At 37.4% G+C, this 21,801-nt stretch overlaps 1 protein-coding gene across 1 annotated transcript in view; it reads right to left on the reverse strand.

The window, feature by feature from the left end:
* The window catches only part of LOC141359642 (uncharacterized), a 252,291-nt gene that overhangs the window by 55,028 nt on the left and 175,462 nt on the right, over window positions 1–21,801 (reverse strand). Inside the window, exon 2 of the mRNA XM_073862402.1 lies at window positions 528–605. Coding sequence (XP_073718503.1) covers window positions 528–573 — 46 coding nt within the window. The 5' untranslated portion in view covers window positions 574–605. The remainder of the gene's footprint in view (window positions 1–527; window positions 606–21,801) is intronic.

The following is a 21,801-nucleotide window of genomic DNA, read 5'->3' on the forward strand; positions in this document are numbered from 1 at the left end:
GAGATAACCACCGTTTTTTTTAATTGTTCAGAAATCTCGTTTTTTGGTTGTGCATTCCAATTAATTTCAATTCAACTGCAGCTGGTTTGTTTGGATTTAAACCTTCATAACTTAAAAAATACAGCTAAGTAGCACCATAAAACAAAATAATAACATGATAACATAATAATAAACATGTTTTGACAAAAATGTAAAAAAATGGATGTATCTCGTTTTGCAACGAAACTCTTCATTTGTAGATTATCTGTATTTAACTTCATTAAAATTACAAAGCAAGATGAGAGATTCAGACAGTCCTGTAAGGATATTAACTCAGATTCATCAATTTTGTTCTCAAACACAAATCTCAGTTCAGTTTTAAATACACAAACTCACATTTTAGAGACTGATCCAAATGGAGAATTCAGCCTTTGGAGTTCAGCAATGTAAATTAAATTAGACTAAACTAGTTTAAAATCTGACATACTTTTAACAAATATATAATAAATTGAAGTATTTCAGTATAATAACAAAACTGTGTTTCATACCTTGAATGTGTAAGAGCAGGATCAGTGATGAGAGTCTGAAGTTCATGATTTCTCTTTGTAGAAACTCACATATACCAGCTACAAAACATTAAAGAAGAACTTTTCTTATTGCTGATAAAAACACAATGTTAGTTCGACTGTGACTTTCTCAATCGGATGCAAAAATACGTCGTGCACATGCGCAAAACATTTGCGCTCCAAGTTCATGTATTATATTTATGAATCTCGTCACAGAAACACGCAACAACAACAGCATTAATAGAGTCGCGCGCTGTACTAAATTCTGCAGCGTTTGTTTATACTTTTAAAACATTAGGCTGCTTAAAGCAATAAATTAGTGTTGTGACTTTTGAAAAGTGTGTTTTCATTACCTATATCGGAAAACTTCTTAAGAACAATTCCAACTCAGTTTTGACTTTTATACAGAGTATAAAAGCGTGAACTCCAACGAGAGATGCTGTCGCGAGCGTAGCGTTGCCAAGTCCTCTGCTTTTTTCGAGTTTAGATTTGGGATACTGTTTAAACTGTTTCCACCAGTTGTTGTTTTTCTGCGGGTTAAAGATTAAATGATTTCGTTGATAAGTTATTGGTATTTGGGCTGTGAATAGTCATTGGGATGCTTTTGGGCTAGTTTTGAACGTCCAGTCGGATCGTTTTGAAACGTGAGTCTGGCAACCCTGGCTGTGCGCTTGCGCAGACTTTCGGTTCGGATTTTAAATAATGTAAACGAACATTTAAATCAGATTGCAATGTTTAGGGTGCATGTACACTGTATCGTCGTAACCTTTAATCGTGTTAAACGTCGTCGGATTGACAAAATTTTGTAAACACTCATTTTATAAACTAATGTAGGGAATAGTGAATGAATTGTATAGGGAGTTATTTCATACACCGCCCTAGACATTTCTTAATACAGTTTAAATCCAGACAAACATCAAACTTTTTAGAATAGCAGATGCAACAACAGATTGTGACTACATTTACCTTCATGTTTACCTTAGTAGAGGTTATAGCCAGCTTATGAAGTTAGTTTTAAATTTATGTTTTCTGTAAATTACAGAGAAAATATTATTTTCATTCTATAATCAAATAGCCTTGGAAAAAATACCCACTTGCATGGACAGATGAACCTTGACAACACTATATCTTCCTTTAGTGGTTATTGTGCCTAAGATTGTTTGACATAAATAAATACACAATGTGCTTAAAAAGACAGTTTGAGAAGCTGTATCTGTAGTGAAGCTGCAGTAGTAGTAGCAGCCATAGACATTATATACGTAGACACCTCATGACGTGCTGGAACGCATCAAGCGTCCCCAGCTAACAGGGAACGTTCCCACAACATTCGCTAACGTTTTTTAAAAGTTCTTTAAAGGTTAGAGCAAAACGTTTTTGACACAACGTTTATGCAACTGTAACGGGGTGATATGAGTTCGAGACTGCATTTCCCATAAGGCTATGCAGTAGCGTAATGTTTACGTCAGCACGCACTATAAATAGACGCACGGTAGCATAGTGTGTCCTCCTACTTCATTAATTGAGCATCACATACCCTTGACGGATGATATTCCAGTGCGCCAACGCTACCGTAGACTTCCGCCGAGCCAGTTTGAGGCTGCCAAAGCTCATATTAAGCAGCTGTTGGATGGCCAAGTCATTAGGGAGAGTTGCAGTCCTTACGCATCCCCCATAGTGTTAGTTAAAAAGAAAGATGGCTCCTTACGAATGTGTGTTGATTATCGACAGTTGAACGCTAAAACTCGTAAAGATGCGTTTCCTTTACCTAGGATAGAGGAATCTTTGGATGCGTTGACTGGTGCAAAATGGTTCTCGACACTTGACTTGGCCAGTGGCTACAATCAAGTTCCGGTAGCAGAAGGGGATAAGCCTAAGACTGCTTTTTGTACACCTTTTGGTTTGTTTGAGTTTAATAGGATGCCATTTGGATTGTGTAATGCTCCAAGCACTTTTCAGCGATTAATGGAGAGGATTTTTGGTGATCAGAGTTTTCAATCCTTGTTGTTATATTTGGATGACGTGATCATTTTTTCATCCTCTATAGATCAACACTTGCAACGTCTTGAATTAGTCCTAGATCGTTTAAGACAACAGAATCTCAAGATTAAACTTAGTAAGTGTTGTTTCTTTCGCCCTGAAGTCCATTATTTGGGTCATGTCGTTTCTGCTGCAGGTGTAGGAACTGATCCCGATAAGGTGGCAACTGTGGTAAACTGGAGACGACCGGAGAATGTTCAGGAGCTCCGATCGTTTCTAGGATTTGCTAGTTATTACCGGCGGTTTATTAAGGGTTTTTCTAGTGTTGCAGGTGCCTTGAATCGCTTAGTTGCAGAAGTTGCCTCTAATCGAAAAGGCAAGTCATCAAAGATGTGTCTAAAGAACAGCTGGACTGAAGATTGTGAGTATGCCTTCCAAACATTAAAAGGGCTGTTAACAAGTGCTCCCATCCTGGCTTACGCAGATTTTAGTAGACCTTTTGTTTTGGAAGTGGATGCAAGCCATCAAGGATTGGGAGCAGTTTTGTCACAAGACTATCAGGGCAAGCTTAGACCTATTGCCTTCGCAAGTCGAGGTTTACGGCCATCTGAGCGCAATATGCAGAACTATAGTTCAATGAAATTGGAATTTCTTGCTCTAAAATGGGCCGTAGCTGACAAATTTAGAGACTACTTGATTGGGCATAAGTGTATTGTTTACACTGATAATAATCCTTTAAGCCATTATCAGACAGCTAAACTTGGAGCATTGGAGCAGCGTTGGGTTGGACAGCTTTCTGACTTTGATTTGGAGGTGAAGTATAAGCCTGGCCGATATAATGGCAATGCTGATGCATTGTCCAGACAATATACAGCTTCAATGGCTGAGATTTCAGTGACCACACCTATTCCAGAGATGGTAAGACAGTGTGTCACCACTCAAAAGTCTATATTGACCATTGACACTATTTCTGCTCTTCCCCTCCAATCTAAGACCAGTTTAAGGGAATTTCAGGAATTAGATCCAGTCATCGGTCGGTTTTTGGTCTATTGGGAGCGTCAGAAGCCCCCAACACAACAGGAGAGGAGTTTTGAACCTTCTGCAGTGACTGAGTTAGTTCGCCAGTGGCAAAGGCTAATGAAGGTTGATGGTGTGTTGTATAGACGGTTTCAGGCCCCAGGTGGACATAAGGAGTTTCGTCAAGTAGTGTTACCTCAGTGTTTAAGGGAAGAAGTGTTAGGTAGCCTGCATGATGATCACGGCCATCAGGGGGTGGAGCGGACCGCTAGCTTAGTCAGAACACGATGTTACTGGCCCGGGATGTACAAGTTTATTGAGAATTGGTGCAAGCAATGTGAGCGCTGTATTTTAGCAAAAGAAGTTCGACCGAAAGTTCGAAGTTTCATGGGTCACCTTACAGCAGAAAGGCCATTGGACATCTTGGCCATTGACTTCACATTGTTGGAACCATCATCCAATGGAACTGAGAATGTGTTGGTCATGACTGATGTTTTCTCAAAATTTACTCAAGCCATACCAACAAAAGATCAAACGGCGCAGACTGTAGCACGAGTGTTGGTTGAGCATTGGTTTCATTTGTTTGGGTTACCGAGGCAAATTCATTCCGACCAGGGCCGATGCTTTGAGAGTAAAATTATTCAAGAATTGTGCAGAATCTATGGCATTGTTAAAACTCGTACAACACCATATAGGCCTCAAGGCAATGGTCAATGTGAGAGATTTAATAGAACGATGCATGATTTATTGCGAACACTTCCTGTTGAAAAGAAATATCATTGGCCAGAGTTTCTTTCACAAGTGGTGTTTGCTTACAACACTACAGAGCATCAGTCTACAGGCTATTCTCCTTATGTTCTTATGTTTGGGGAGGAACCCCAGCTACCAATTGATTTTATTTTAGGCCAAGATAATCTGGAGCCTAGTGGAGAACCATGGATAGTTCAACATAGAGAGAATTTGGAACAAATATTCAACAGCGCTAGGGCCCGCTTGAAAGCCGCAGCAGCTCAACGTGCTCGATCAAATAATGAGAAGGTGCATCATGACTCTTTGCAAGAGGGTCAGTTAGTGTATCGAAGGTCCCATAAGGTTAGAGGGAGAAATAAGATTCAGGATGTGTGGGATCCAACACTTTATAGGGTTGTTCAGGGTTCAGATGGTCCAGTGTATTCTGTATGTCCAGCTGATGGTACTGGTTCAGTTAAAAGAATACATCGATGTGAGTTGCGTCCTGTTCCTAGTTCTTGTGATCCAGGGCTACCTCTGAATATGAGAGATGAAGAACTTGATTCAAACACAGAGTCTGTATTGATTATATCCGAGTCAATGGATGAGGTAGGGTTGCAGGACGAAAGTGTAGAAAGTTCTTTATCTAGATCTCCAAGTGTTGTATTACCACCTCCAGAGTGTAATCGTGGATTAAGACGTACCCAGAGATCTACTGCAGGATGTCATCGGAACCCATATCATCTTCCCCAGTCTGTTTGTACTAATGATCAAAGAGCTCTCCCCGTGACAAGGCCATCCAACAATCCCCAAAGTTGTTTGTTTAGACCATGGGTGTGAAACCTAGGTTTATCGACGAGACGTCGTTTTCTTTTGAGGGGGTGGATTGTAACGGGGTGATATGAGTTCGAGACTGCATTTCCCATAAGGCTATGCAGTAGCGTAATGTTTACGTCAGCACGCACTATAAATAGACGCACGGTAGCATAGTGTGTCCTCCTCTTTCATTCATTGATTCTGTCAACAAGCAAACATTATTATAAGGTATTTGTGCTTGATTGTGTTTGCTTGTGTAATTATATGGGGTGTGCAGTAGCATAACACGCTCTCGTTTCATTTATGCATTGATGATGTATACAAGTATTTGCTTACTAAGTGATTTGCGCTTCACGCTGTCTGTAGGTACTATAAATAGACTCATAGTAGTGTGGATTGCTTTCACCTCATTTGTCGGGTCTACAAACAAGCTTGTCGATCTTCAGGTAATGGGTCTCTATGACTATGGAAGGGTATATTTTAAGTACGCCAGCTAATTAATGCCAAGTAGTTGATCGCTTATGTTTAGAATTGTTTGTGTGTTTATAGGTTACTGTTCATTTAATTTAATGCGGGTATAAGGCATCTTCATGTACGGATTTTATTGTTAAGGTAATGAGAATTTATAAAGAAATTAGTAGGTTAAAGGGGTAGAAAGAAAAGTGTTTTATGATGTTGTCATCTTTCAGAAAACCGTGCGTGTTAATGGTGATTGGCCTGACGACAGAGTCTTCAAAGAGTATGAGTGATGTATGAGCGAAATGCTTGTTAGAGGTAATGAGTATTAATAAGTCTTTCTGTTTATATGCTAAAAGAAGTTTTTGCTCATTAAGGTTGTTTTGTAGGTTCCTTTTTAATAGAAGAAACAACCGGTTGGTTTTAATTCTGTCTTTCACAGATCCAGATATATTTTTAAGGTATTTTCTTAATTTGGTAAAACCTCTTAATTTAATTTAAGGGTTGATTTAAGGAATTCATATTTAGTGTTTGTTTTACAGGTCAAGCACGACTATTGTTACTATTTTATATTTTGATTTTTGTGGTGAATTTCCCCTTTCTCATTATATAAGTGATTTATGATTATTAGTAGTATTTGTGTAATGATTTGAGTGTTTTTATTCATTATTATTTTTATTTTATTTTTTGTGAAATATATGATTAATTTTGTTTCCTCTCTTTGTAGTTTTCATCCTTTCTGACTCTCGGCAGCACAGGGGCTTCCCTTGTGGGTGCGACTGGCACTGGTGCGGTGGTGGGATATTCTTGTGACGTGGCACCTTTTATTGTGTGCTGTGATTGCTGTGTTGAAGTGGGGTTGCATTGCAGTGGTTGTATATCCTTCACAATTCCAGTGGTGCCTTTTAAGGAGCCCTGTGATTTTGTCATGAGAGTATAAATATTTTTCTACATCATGAGGTTTGCCATAGTATTTTAAATATTTTATCATGTTATGTGGAATTAGAAGTTTTGTATTATAAATAAAACTGCTTGTAAAAGTGATCATTGCTATTACCGTCTGTGGCATTTAACTTATATATTTAAATACCGGCCAGGTCTGGTTGGTTACACAACGTTCTTATAACGTTATTAAAAGTTGAATAACGTTCTTATGATGTTGATGAACAAACGTTCTTAGAACAACGTTCTCAGAACGTTCTCTTGAGGTTATTTCTAAACGATGAAGGTTGTTATAATGTTACGGAAAAACGTTCTTAGAACAACGTTCTCAGAACGTTCTCTTGAGGTTATTTCTAAACAATGAAGGTTGTCATAATGTTACGGAAAAACGTTCTTAGACCAACATTCTCAGAACGTCCTCTTGAGGTTATTTCTAAACAATGAAGGTTGTCATAATGTTGTGAGAAAACGTTCTTAGAACAACGTTCTCGGAACGTCCTTTTGAGGTTATTTCCTCACATTGAAAGTTCTCTTAATGTTACTGGAAAACGTTCTTAGAACAACGTTCTCGGAACGTCCTTTTGGGGTTATTTCCTCACATTGAAAGTTCTCTTAATGTTACTGGAAAACGTTCTTAGAACAACGTTCTCGGAACGTCCTTTTGAGGTTATTTCTACACAATAAAAGTTCTCTTAATGTTACTGGAAAACGTTCTTAGAACAATGTTCTCGGAACGTCCTTTTGAGGTTATTTTTAAACGATAAAGGTTGTCATAATGTCACGGGAAAACGTTCTTAGAACAATGTTCTCGGAACGTCCTTTTGAGGTTATTTCTACACATTGAAAGTTCTCCTAATGTTACGGAAAAACGTTCTTAGAACAACGTTCTCGGAACATCCTCTTGAGGTTATTTTTAAACGATGAAGGTTGTCATAATGTTACAGGAAAACGTTCTTAGAACAATGTTCTCGGAACGTCCTTTTGAGGTTATTTTTAAACGATGAATGTTGTCATAATGTTATGGGAAAACGTTCTTAGAACAAAGTTCTCGGAACGTCCTTTTGAGGTTATTTCTACACATTAAAAGTTCTCTTAATGTTGCGAAAAAACGTTCTTAGAACAATGTTCTCGGAACGTCCTTTTGAGGTTATTTCCTCACATTGAAAGTTCTCTTAATGTTACTGGAAAACGTTCTTAGAACAACGTTCTCGGAACGTCCTTTTGAGGTTATTTCTACACAATAAATGTTCTCTTAATGTTACTGGAAAACTTTCTTAGAACAATGTTCTCGGAACGTCCTTTTGAGGTTATTTTGAAACGATAAAGGTTGTCATAATGTCACGGGAAAACGTTCTTAGAACAATGTTCTCGGAACGTCCTTTTGAGGTTATTTCTACACATTGAAAGTTCTCTTAATGTTACGGGAAAACGTTCTTAGAACAATGTTCTCGGAACGTCCTTTTGAGGTTATTTCTAAACGATGAAGGTTGTCATAATGTTACGTGAAAACGTTCTTAGAACAATGTTCTCGGAACGACCTTTTGAGGTTATTTCCTCACATTGAAAGTTCTCTTAATGTTACGGAAAAACGTTCTTAGAACAATGTTCTTGGAACGTCCACTTGAGGTTATTTCTAAACGATGAAGGTTGTCATAATGTTACGAGAAAACGTTCTTAGAACAATGTTCTCGGAACGTCCTTTTGAGGTTATTTCTACACATTGAAAGTTCTCCTAATGTTACGGAAAAACGTTCTTAGAACAACGTTCTGGGAACATCCTCTTGAGGTTATTTTTAAACGATGAAGGTTGTCATAATGTTACAGGAAAACGTTCTTAGAACAATGTTCTCGGAACGTCCTTTTGAGGTTATTTTTAAACGATGAATGTTGTCATAATGTTACGGGAAAACGTTCTTAGAACAAAGTTCTCGGAACGTCCTTTTGAGGTTATTTCTACACAATAAAAGTTCTCTTAATGTTACTGGAAAACGTTCTTAGAACAATGTTCTCGGAACGTCCTTTTGAGGTTATTTCTAAACGATGAAAGTTGTCATAATGTTACGGGAAAACGTTCTTAGAACAATGTTCTCGGAACGTCCTTTTGAGGTTATTTCTACACATTGAAAGTTCTCTTAATGTTACGGAAAAACGTTCTTAGAACAACATTCTTGGAACGTCCACTTGAGGTTATTTCTAAACGATGAAGGTTGTCATAATGTTACGAGAAAACGTTCTTAGAACAATGTTCTCGGAACGTCCTTTTGAGGTTATTTCCTCACATTGAAAGTTTTCTTAATGTTACTGGAAAACGTTCTTAGAACAATGTTCTCGGAACGTCCTTTTGAGGTTATTTCTACACAATAAAAGTTCTCTTAATGTTACAGAAAAACGTTCTTAGAACGACGTTCTCGGAACGTCTTTTTGAGGTTATTTCTACACATTGAAAGTTGTCTTAATGTTATGGGAAACGTTCTTATAACAACGTTTTTGGAACGTCCTCTTGAGGTTAATTTCTAAACAATGAAGGTTGTCATAATATTACGGAAAAACGTTCTTAGAACAACATTCTCGGAATGTCCCCTTGAGGTTATTTCTACATGATGAAAGTTGTCATAATGTTAGGGGGGGAACGTTTTTAGAACAACTTTTTTGGAACGTCTTCTTGAGGTTATTTCTAAATGATGAAGGTTGTCATAATATTCTCGGAATGTCCCCTTGAGGTTAATTCTACATGATGAAAGTTGTCATAATGTTACGGGAAACGTTCTTAGAGCAACATTTTTGGAATGTCCTCTTGAGGTTATTTCTAAACGATGAAGGTTGTCATAATGTTACAGGAAAACATTCTAAGAACATTGTTTTTGGAATGTCCTCTTGAGGTTATTTCTAAACCATAAAGGTTGTCATAATGTTACGGGAAAACGTTCTTAAATCAACGTTCTCGAAACGTCATGTTGAGTTTATTTTTACTTGATGAAGGTTGTCAAAATGTTAAGAAAATTTTTTAGTACAAAACGTTCTTAGAACAACGTTCTTGAAACATCCTTTTGATGTTATTTTTACAGTACTTGATGAAGGTTCTCGTTTGTTAAGAGAAAACATTCCTAGATCCAGCATTTTCTAAACTTCCTTTTGATGATATTTGTACTTGATGAAGGTTCTTGTAATCTTAAGAGAAAACGCTCTTGTTAAATAAAATATAAAAAAACAAGATCATTGCACATCATTTATCATTAATCCAAGTAATAAGAACAATGACGGACTCTAAAATTTACCCCCAGGTAAGCACCTATATAAATGTACCAGGCCAAGAGCTTAACATTAAATAATAATTGCAACTACATGCGTTAGCCTAGTGCTAACTAGACATTCAGAACACTCTGAGATGTTTGTTGGTCCAAATAAAGTAGGTATCTTTCAGGGTCAAACGTTTCGCAAATCCTGCCTTGAACTCACCTAGATTGGAGAAGCAATCGTCAGTAAAATAACAAAAAAGGGTTTTTATCCTCTGAATTTGATTTATCTTCATGGTAGTGAAAACAACACAAACTTGCCCTTACAGCTTAAAACACAGTGTATTAGACATGATGTTAACACACCAACTAGTGTAAGGGTCTGTGGGCAGATCAGGGTTTTCGTTTCTCCCGTGGAAGACTGTAGTCTTATGCAAAGTATTGCCTTTATACGTAAATAGACAACAGGTCAGAGATTCAAAAAGAAAATGTATGTAACATGGTTCTACTTTAGAAACTTGTGTGTTTGCACACCATAGATGGACAGCTACATGACACACTGCAATAAAGGTAATTTTCGATATTGAAACTGCCTGGCACTTTAATATCAATGTGTTGAAAATGACAAAAAGACAAAAAATGTGGCATGGCTTTACATTTGGAAGATTATGTCACCAAGTTGAGCCCCCTGTGTGTGTATAACCCATGCAGGTTATTGCCTACAGTTGTGCAAAGTCCTGTTGTCCTGTACACTATGAACCAGGAAGGGTTTTTTTGGTGAACTGTGTACATGACATGTACAAAAGCTTTGACAATCAGAGAGACATTGTGTGATTGAAATGGTACAGAAAAAAACGAGAAAGTAAGTTGGAATGGAAGATGCTCCAATCATTCATATACATTACATGGTCAGGTGATGCTAGAAAGAATCAAGCCACAGAGGAGAAAACCAATAAGTGCATAAGAATTTTAATGAAATTTATGTGATTGATAGGTTGCCCTTAAATAAAGGTAACCAGCTTTTTCAAATGACAAGTACGGACATGTCCTAATGATTAAAATACCCTTGAAATCTTATTTGTTATTGTCTAGAAATTTAAAAACAGGGTCAAAACCTTTTTAAATGTTTTCATCTTTTATGTGGGTTATGGAGAACACACCAAAAACGGGGACATCCTTAAATTACATTTTTTTTTAATTTATGGGAAAAGTGGATCACTGTTTTGAATCTTGACTTAATTATAAAAAGAAATTATAAACACTTACAGGAACAAAGTAAATGAAATAAAAAAATTACAAATATTAAAGTAGAATCTAAAAAATAACGAAAATGTGCAGCATCTTGTTTATGTAATCTATCTATATAATCTGAAATTTAAAATATTTAATGTTCCCAGATGCTTTCTTAAATAGGTTATAAATTAGTAGAGTAATATAAACGTCTAATAACGCTTATATGTATCACTACTGTCCGTTTTCAGCACTGGATATATTTATTTTGATATATTTATATAATCTAATATTTTATATTGTGATGTATATTTTTAAAAACAAATTGGCGCGCAAGACGGACCGCGCATGCGCATGAAGAAACGTTCCAGATACAGTCCACGCGGTGAGATCCAAACCGCGTTAGGTAAGTGTGTATATTATTTATCTTTCTTTATTTTCTTTGAAAAGTATGACCTAGCTAATATGGCATAAAGTGAGTAATGTTAAACGTTTTAGCATCGATTGATCAGTCACGCTTTTTTCCATCATACGTGTCGGATTGTGTTTGTTTATGGGTCTGGCTAGTGGCTAACTGTGAAGTTAACTGACTCAATACCTGGTCTGAAATAAAAATATTTTGTTTTCCCAAAGACGAGGGCAGACGACAAGCATGAATAACCGCTGTGTGGACGTTATTTGTAAATGTGGTAACTTAGTTGACACGCTTTTGCAATGATTAGAACTTGCAACTCAAGTTTACTTTCATGTTTAACGTTATTTCGCTTCTCATCGAAAATAATCTACACTACAGGGACTTTGATAATGTTACTTTTATTTATTCTTTGTGGAAGTTAGTACAGTACTACTGTGCAGTACTTGTAACAGAAACAGTATTGCTGTTTCTGTATGTTTGTGAATAGTAAACAATGTTTGCAGTATATTTGTAAACCATACTGTATAAGCAGTAACTTATACATGTAAGTTAACAATGCACAGTAGGCTATACACAATACTGCAGCAGCAGCAGTATAAGGCAAGTTACTGCTTATATAATAGATAATGTTAGTATAAAATACAGCATGGCATGTGGTTCTTGAATATATTTGTAATATTACTTTTCTCCCCCAGTAACATCTTTGAAGGTTTCATGAAATTCAGTCTGGCTCGGTATGTTGAGAATAATTCTTAAAAAAATGTTAAATAACTAGTTAAATCTGTTAAAGATGTATTTACCTGTTGTCTGCATAATTTTTCCAGTCCAAGATTGAACACATTGTGTACCATTTTAGAGGTCTGCTATAAGTGATGTGGGATTAAGATGGGAATAATGCAGCCTGCAAAGTGCTAAATTATAATTTATTTTGTTTCAGATCCGCTTGGTAGCAATGGTCCAGGTGATGCTGTAAGGAAGGTTTTGCAAGTTGCCCCATACAATGGATCGAAAGGGAAAGAAATACCTTTGGCACTGTGATTATTCGTAAGTGTTTCAAAAGTTTCTGTAACTCGACTGATATTGCTTCTACAGGGAGTGCAGAGTTATTTGCCAAGATGTATTTTTGAGGATTACTTTTGTTATTGTACAACTACAGTGCTCTTGGTCAATTCAAAATGTTAACAAACCCTCAAACCTGAACATTTAAGTAGTAAAAGTGAAATTTTGCCTTTCTTAAGAGAATATTTCTATGTACACCATTATTAGGCAACTTTTAGTGTGCAGAATTATTAGGCAACTCAGGGCTCCAAACTGCGACTAAAATGGTCGCATTTGCGACCAAATATATTTATTTGCGAGTGAAATTTCTGTCAAGGTCGCCATTGGCGACAATACAAATTTACTCCCTTTGATTGTAAAATTTGCATTATATGTGCATGTTTTATAACCAGTAGCCTATCGCTTCATTTGTTTTGTTAACTTCATGAAATGAGATGCGTTGTGTGAACGTCACCCCTCGTTCAGACAGCCAGCGATGTTATCGCTGTGTGTCGCTTGTCTCTTTCAATGAGGCGTTTCTAAATCTGCTTGTCATAAACAAATGAGTACCATCCACGCCAGTAACTGACGAGAGAAGGATGACGTGAACTCCACTGCTTTGTTCTCATTGGTAGTCGCTCCCGAAAGTCGCTTGACCTTTGCATAAAGTAAAACTTTTCTTAACTTTCTTGCGTCGCTGGACACGCGCATACGGTCGCCAACGGTCACTTTCACTCGTGTCGCGGAAGTCCCCAGGTTTCCATTGAAATGAATGAGATTGCGTCGCTCTGCTACTGCTAACAAAAAGCAGGCTCCAGCAGCTGTGCCAGAACGAGCGCGGGAGAGAACGCCAGAGACACAGGGATTCATCTTTCCGCATCAGTCAATGAACACCGTGCCGAAAGACATTTCAAAACGTCCTGGATTTTAGACTATTTGAACGACAAAGATGCTAAACGGAGCGTTTTTTTGTGCGCATACGTGCACACACTCAAGCCCAATGCGCGTTTTAAAAATCACGCAAACACATGATTTCTTTGGGCTTGACAGGAGATATACGCATAAATGATCTTGTAATGCCACAGTCTCTGCAAGTATACTCATAAAAACAGACATTTATAAGTGAGCAGTTGATCAGATGTGTCAGTAGCTACGTTTACATGGACACATTTTGCCTCCATCGGATTAAAATCCTTCCGATTAATAAATCCTATCATAGCGTTTACATGAACACTTAATAATGTGATTGGATTGATGTCCGTGTTTATATGACACAAGATTTACATCAGATTTGATCATTTGACATGCGCACATTGCACAAATATAGTTTCACGCTGTTTCAAGATTTGCTTTGTGCCTCAGCTGATTATAAAGCAGCAGCAAAAACACCCATTCACGTGTGCCCAAAAAGCGTATTTTACTTCACGCAGTGCTGCAGAGACCGTTCGCGAGAGCGAGTCCAAACACACGCATTTGTGGATCAGAGAATAAACCATGGACTGACCGGACAACGCTGTCTTGTATCACTTTATGGGGAATTGGAAGGATAATAGGAACAAGATTAACAAGACAAATCACTTCTTGTGACTTCCTTCAACAAAACAAACTCAAATATTTGCGTCACATGTCATTACGGCAATTCTACGTCATTGCACGTGTGAATATGCTCAACACTCCCGTCCTGCAGGTGGCGGAAATGCGCCTTTCAGTGGGTTTACCAACCGCCATTAAAAAAAGAAAAGATGGCACATGCGCAGAGCGTCCCAGTTTCAGTTATCCATCCGATCAAGTGTATACATGTCCTTTTGAGCGGATTACAAAAGGTATAAACCACCCCTAACAAGCGGATTAGATTTTTAATCAGATTGCCACTTTTTAGACCGATTGAGGTGTTTACATGGAGCATTTTTATTCAGATTGATCATTTAAACGGATTACAAATGTCCATGTAAATGCAGCTAGTGTAAAGATCAGTGCTTCTCCGTTCTTAAAGGGACAGTTCATCTTATAAGAAAAGCTTATGTTTGAGTCGTTATGTAAATCAGACTACAGAAGACAAAAGGAAAATCGCTTTTATAGCTTTAAAAAGATCAATTATATTTAATTTATAGAATGAAAACAGTGCTATATTAATTTGATACTGTTTCTCTACCTAATCAATACTGTTAGATCTTACTTTATTTGTAAATTTGTTCTTTTCTATTTTATATGTTTGTAATTTCTTGATTTGTTCTTATTTAATTTTCCAACATCACTTTTTTGCTTATCTGAAAATTATTCAACTCATGACTCAAAAACCATAATGCAATTCATTTAACCAGTACTATATTGTAAAATTAAGTAATTTTAAAATACATGTACTGTAGGCATTCAGGTCCACCCTATTCCAAGGCCAACTTAAAATTGTATGGCCTTGTGACTGATGGTCAGATTATGGCATAATAAAATTATTGCAGATGTCAAATGGTAAGGGAATGCTACTTGTTACAGCTTTCCACATGTATTAACCCATTTAATTAAACATGGTTTTGGATAACCTACTAGTCAAATGTTTACATTTTAAATTTACAACCTAAATTGTCCGTCAGAATTAAATAATTGAAATAATGGTCATAATGTATTTTTTGCATTTGTTATGGTGTGCATTTTGTTTCTGCGCGTGCAGGGGTGTGGGGGGATGTTGGGTTCCTTCCTCATTTTTTGTCCTTGGCCAATCACATGCCTAAAGAATAAACAAGTTAAGTTACCCCTTATGAGGCCATAATATTTATTCTGGGGGAGTCCCCCACCTCCCGGCCCCATCAGAGGCCACGTCGCCCCTCAAGCACCCTTTTCACCCCTGACCATTTTCATGCCTGCTAAAAGTAAGTGCATTGTTATGTGGCTCTTAAAAAATTATTTGGCGCCTGTTTTTTTCCCCTATAGGAGCCAGTGGCTCCTTAATTTAATTTTTTTTGTTTGGAGCCCTGCAACTAAATGAAAAACAAAGATTTTACCATCTCACTTGTTTTTTTTTCACCTGTTAAAGTAAGAATAATAAACAAACTCTACATTTACAAAAAAATTAATAAAACAATAAAAAATAAAAAAAATATATAAACTCAGTGACCAATATAGCCACCCTTCTTTTCGATAACAGTCACAAGCCTTCCATTCACGGATTCAGTCAGTTTCTTGATCTGGTCTGAACCAACATTTTGTGCAGCCACAACCACAGCCTCCCAGACACTGTTCAGAGAGGTGTACCGTTTACCTTCACTGTAAATGTCCTGCTTAAGAAGGGATCAAAAGATCTCAATAGGGTTTAAGTCAGGTGAAGAAGGGGCCATGTCATTAGTTTTTCATCTTTAAAGCATTTACTGGCCAGCCATGCAGTGGAGTACTTTGATGTATGTGATGGAGCGTTGTCTTGCAAAATAATCAGTCTTCTTGAAAGATGCAAACTTTTTCCTGTACCACTGCTTGAAGAAAGTGTCTTCTACATTACAGGCAGGCAGGCACAGACAAGTATTATTAAAGATAAGCTTGTTGGACCTTTTTGGGTTGAAAATGGAAATAAAAAACAACTCTCAGACCTACTGCCAATTTTTGGAGGACACTTTCTTCGGGCAGTGGTGCGGGAGGGGGTCTGCATCTTTCGGGAGGACTTTTTTTATGCAAGACAACGCTTCATCACATGCATCAAAGTACTCCACTGCATGGCTGGCAAGTAAAGGCCTTAGAGATGAAAAACTGGTGACATGGCCCCTTCTTCGCCTGACTTGAGCCCTATTGGGACCTTTTGGTCCCTTCTTGAGCGGGACGTTTGCAGTGGGGGTGGACCGTGCACCTCTCTGGGCGGTGTCTGGGGGGCTGTGGTTGTGGCTGCACAAAATGTTGGTTCAGACCAGATCAAGAAAATGACTGAATCCGTGAATGGAAGGCTTGTGATTGTTATCGAAAAGAAGGGTGGCTATATTGGTCACTGAGTTTATATATTTTTTTATTGTTTTATTATTTTTTTTTTGTAAATGTAGTTTGTTTATTATTCTCACTTTAACAGGTGAAAAAAAACAAGTGAGATGGTAAAATCTTTGTTTTTCATTTAGTTGCCTAATAATTCTGCATACTAATAGTTGCCTAATAATGATGTACATAGAAATATTCTCTTAAGAAAGCCAAAATTTCACTTTTACTACTTAAAGGGACACTTCACCCATTTGCATTAATCTTTGTATAGTTAGAACCCTAGTCATGTTTTTGAATGGTCGTGCATAATTTCCTCAGTTGCTGCTGAAACAGGAGAAATATATATTTCAGTGTTGCACTTCCTTCTTTCAATTATGTAAAAATCATCATTTTGCATCATTGAAAGAAGGAAGTCCAATATCTTTGTTGAGCAGGTGAGACTACAAACAGCCCTTTTCTCAGTCAAATTGGCACCAAATTCGAAATGTATGTTACATTTCGACTACAAATATGAGACACTTTCAATGAAGATTAATGTTTCTATGGGTGAAATGCTCCTTTAAATGTTCCGGTTTGAGGGTTTGTTAACATTTTGAATTGACCAAGAGCACTGTAGTTGTACAATAACAAAAGTAATCCTCAAAAATACAACTTGCCTAATAATTCTGCACTCCCTGTATAGGGCTTATTCGCAAACACTGGAAGTAGCTAACCGCGGCCATCTTGTTGACATGACATCTGTCCTGCCCCTAGCCGCACGTAGATTTGAGTTGAGGGGAGCAGTAGCCTAAATGGCTTAATCTCGTCTGTATTAAGAGAAGATGAGCTTGATTGGTGTGGAACCATATCAAATAGACCCAATAGCCTTAAGTAAAGATCCGTCCTTATTGCCAGGCGTAACTTATCTGGATATTTATAACTATATCGTTCATACAGTATCCGCATACATCATACAAGCACTGAAGGGCCGTTCACATTATAACGATAACTATATTATCGTCCACATCACCAAACAATACGTTTATGCTAATTCGCTCACGGCACTTGCGCAAATTACTTGCCTTTAATATTGCTTGTATGTCCTCAACACACTGCGTTTCGCGTAACTCTTAACAGTGAATATAATAGTTTGTGTAATCTCTTACCTTTTGGCATAACAGTTAGTTAATGTAATAGATTAAAAAACATTACGTCAATTTTCACAGCAACTGCAGGTAATCTTATGTTATAGACCTCAATGAGCTTCACTGTCATTTTAAGTGCTCGTGCAGTTCAATTCATTGTATCTGCATCGTTATAGTTTTGGTGGGAGCTCCGCTATTCTCTTTAATATAAAACGATTTTCAAAACTATATTTTTTATAGTTATCGTTATAATGTGAACGGCCCTTAATTCCCTACCTAGTATCAATGCCAGACCTATGTTCATAAAGTTATTAATCCTAATTTAATAACTGTCTCAATTTATGGCAGCTTAATTGAAAGAGCAGTTTCAGCCACTGCTTACAGCTAACGTTAACTATATGTGATCAAATTATGGGGACAGACTTTGCTGTGAGTCATATATCACTAACGTTACCTGTGGTAAAATGATGGGGACAGACTTTGCTGTTGGGAGTCTCTTCTTATCTGGTTCAACTCCTCTGTCTCCTTCCTTTCATGTTTTCTGACAGTCGGTATCGCATAAAAACTAATTCCGGGGGTTCTTTTTGCTGTTGTTAGAACAGCCGTGTATTACACCACACACCATCGCGCGGTTTAAAAAAATTACATCGATAATACCATGCATAATACCCACGCTGCCTCGCTTGTCAATTGACAGACTGACAGTTCTATGTCAACAATATGGCCGCCGCGAACATTGATGACGTAGATCGAATAACTCCTATACAAGTTCATTTAACAAACATTTTTTTTATGTTTCTGTAAAGCTCAGAGGTAGAGCATTGCATTAGCAATGCAAAAGGTCATGGGTTCGAAACTGTAAGAACACATACTGAAAAAATACATAATACCTTGTAATGCACTGTAAGTCGCTTAAGATAATAGCGTTTGCCGAATGAGTCAATGTAATGTTATAATCAATTATACCACATGGCTGTTGAATGCTTCTGATTAACAAATGTTTCACAGGTAGGGGTGGCACGGTTCACAATACCCTCGGTTCGGTTCGTATCACGGTTCTATGGTCACGGTTCTCGGTTCAGTACGGTTCTTGTTGTTATTTTTTTTAACACTCCAGAAATGTATTATCTTATTCATGTATTAATTATCCATAATTTAGGATACAGTATAAAAAAAGTTATATCATGTAATCATGCACAAACTGAATTTGACTTTAAGCACATTAATGGGAACATCCCTGAGGAAAGCCAGGCGAGATTTTGACACAGCGAGAGGAAGACATTGATGATTTCAACATGCTTTTCATTTATTTGGCAAAAAGAGAATGTATATTGCCATCTACATGAACTTTGTGTGCATTTTTAGCACACAAAGATAACTTGCATTTATCAAAATGCCAACTTCAGTGTAGCTTTAAGATTTATCACTGAGAGGCTGCTTAAATACTGCAGAGAGAATATGTGAATGAGAGAGAAACATAACTTTTACACCTGTAATATTTAAATCCGTCTCTTTTGTCCACTTTTGACCATTTCTGTCCTGATTACTTTAAGTGGCAGTTTATGAAATAAGATCGCGCAACTTTCACACGCTAGCAAAATGAAACTATGCGGAAATCAGCTGCTTTCGTTTTATCAACGAAAGGCTAAAAATAGCGCTGAATACGAAAAGACGTAAAACAGTGTTCATTACCTCAGATTAGATAAATGGTCGGAGAGAAGGTTGTCGCGCGTGTGGCTGTATCTATTGTTTTATTTCCGCTGTCATCATAGGTAACATGAAACAAAAAATGTTTCCACACACCAAACTTATACGACGCTGGGGTATCCTCCAACTGCGTGCAGACTTCCATTTCTCTCCCTCTTGCCATTTCTACACGTAACATGACGGCAGCACTCACTCTCCACATCAGTCACCTCTTCTTTCGCGCCATTCGCGAAAGGGGAACACGCTATCTGAGGTCACATACAGGGCACGAGGCTACATACATTGTGCATGCCATGAACTGTTGAACCGTACGACACACACGCGCTCCGAACCGAGACAAGCGAACCGAACGGTTCAGATTTTTTCCATGAACCGTGCCACCCCTATTCACAGGTATGCATTATTTTTCGATAAATGCATACCTGACCTGTCAAATGTAACCACCCAAGCAATGTCTTTTGTAACCGTGGTATAAGAGGAATAATTGACTCTGATCCTTTGAGTTATTTAAAAATAATGCACACTCAGCTTCGTGACGTGCCGCATTACCACCTTGAGTGTGCATTATTTTGAATAATCCAGCTGCCCGTCATCAATTATTTCTTACGTATGCAACCATTATTTCTGTTTCTGATCGGCTTTTACAATTAGTAGGAAAGGCTAATCTAATGATTTGAGCAGTCGATCAAAAATTTGTGACAGGAAAAATCTGGCACAACATTCATTCATTCCTGGACAGGGTTTGGATTAATCCAGTTATATTAGGATATTATATTAGGCCTTAGTTATATTAGGATTAGAGCTGGGCATAGATTAATCTAGATTAATCTCATACAAAATAAAAGTAATTTTTTGCAAAATATATGAGTTTGTGCTGTGTGTAAATATGTATACGTAAACACACACACATACATATATGTACATTTAAGAAATGTTTTATTTATATATAATTTTTTTATTTATATATAATATAGAATATATAAAAATATAAATAAATATACAGTCTTGTTCAAAATAATAGCAGTACAATGTGACTAACCAGAATAATCAAAGTTTTTAGTATATTTTTTATTGCTACGTGGCAAACAAGTTACCAGTAGGTTCAGTAGATTCTCAGAAAACAAACAAGACCCAGCATTCATGATATGCACGCTCTTAAGGCTGTGCAATTGGGCAATTAGTTGAATTAGTTGAAAGGGGTGTGTTCAAAAAAATAGCAGTGTCTACCTTTGACTGTACAAACTCAAAACTATTTTGTACAAACATTTTTTTTCTGGGATTTAGCAATCCTGTGAATCACTAAACTAATATTTAGTTGTATGACCACAGTTTTTTAAACTGCTTGACATCTGTGTGGCATGGAGTCAACCATCTTGTGGCACCTCTCAGCTGTTATTCCACTCCATGATTCTTTAACAACATTCCACAATTCATTCACATTTCTTGGTTTTGCTTCAGAAACAACATTTTTGATATCACCCCACAAGTTCTCAATTGGATGAAGGTCTGGAGATTGGGCTGGCCACTCCATAACATTAATTTTGTTGGTTTGGAACCAAGACTTTGCCCGTTTACTAGTGTGTTTTGGGTCATTGTCTTGTTGAAACAACCATTTCAAGGGCATGTCCTCTTCAGCATAGGGCAACATGACCTCTTCAAGTATTTTAACATATGCAAACTGATCCATGATCCCTGGTATGCGATAAAAAGGCCCAACACCATAGTAGGAGAAACATGCCCATATCATGATGCTTGCACCTCCATGCTTCACTGTGTACTGTGGCTTGAATTCAGAGTTTGGGGGTCGTCTCACAAACTGCCTGTGGCACTTGGACCCAAAAAGAAAAATTTTACTCTCATCAGTCCACAAAATGTTCCTCCATTTCTCTTTAGGCCAGTTGATGTGTTCTTTGGCAAATTGTAACCTCTTCTGCACATGCCTTTTTTTTAACAGAGGGACTTTGCGGGGGATTCTTGAAAATAGATTAGCTTCACACAGACATCTTCTAACTGTCACAGTACTTACAGGTAACTCCAGACTGTCTTTGATCATCCTGGAGGTGATCATTGGCTGAGCCTTTGCCATTCTGGTTATTCTTCTATCCATTTTGATGGTTGTCTTCCGTTTTCTTCCACGTCTTTTTGGTTTTGCTCTCCATTTTAAGGCATTGGAGATCATTTTAGCTGAACAGCCTATCATTTTTTGCACCTCTTTATAGGTTTTCCCCTCTCCAATCAACTTTTTAATCAAAGTACGCTGTTCTTCTGAACAATGTCTTGAATGACCCATTTTCCTCAGCTTTCAAATGCATGTTCAACAAGTGTTGGCTTCATCCTTAAATAGGGGCCACCTGATTCACACCTATTTCTTCACAAAATTGTTGACCTCAGTTATTGAATGCCACACTGCTATTTTTTTGAACACACCCCTTTCAACTAATTCAACTAAGCTCTAATTAGGATATTAGTAGTTTTTTTTTACAAACATACCTTACAAAAACCAGTACTGGGGTGAATCTTAAGACAAAACATGTTAAAATATATCAGTGCAAGATGTTTTTAAATTAAAGATATTGCGGAGGATTTTCTTTTTCCGGGTGGATAATCAAGACTATTGGTCCTCC

Source organism: Misgurnus anguillicaudatus, chromosome 23 (genome assembly GCF_027580225.2).
Source record: "Misgurnus anguillicaudatus chromosome 23, ASM2758022v2, whole genome shotgun sequence".
Taxonomy (NCBI): domain Eukaryota; kingdom Metazoa; phylum Chordata; class Actinopteri; order Cypriniformes; family Cobitidae; genus Misgurnus; species Misgurnus anguillicaudatus.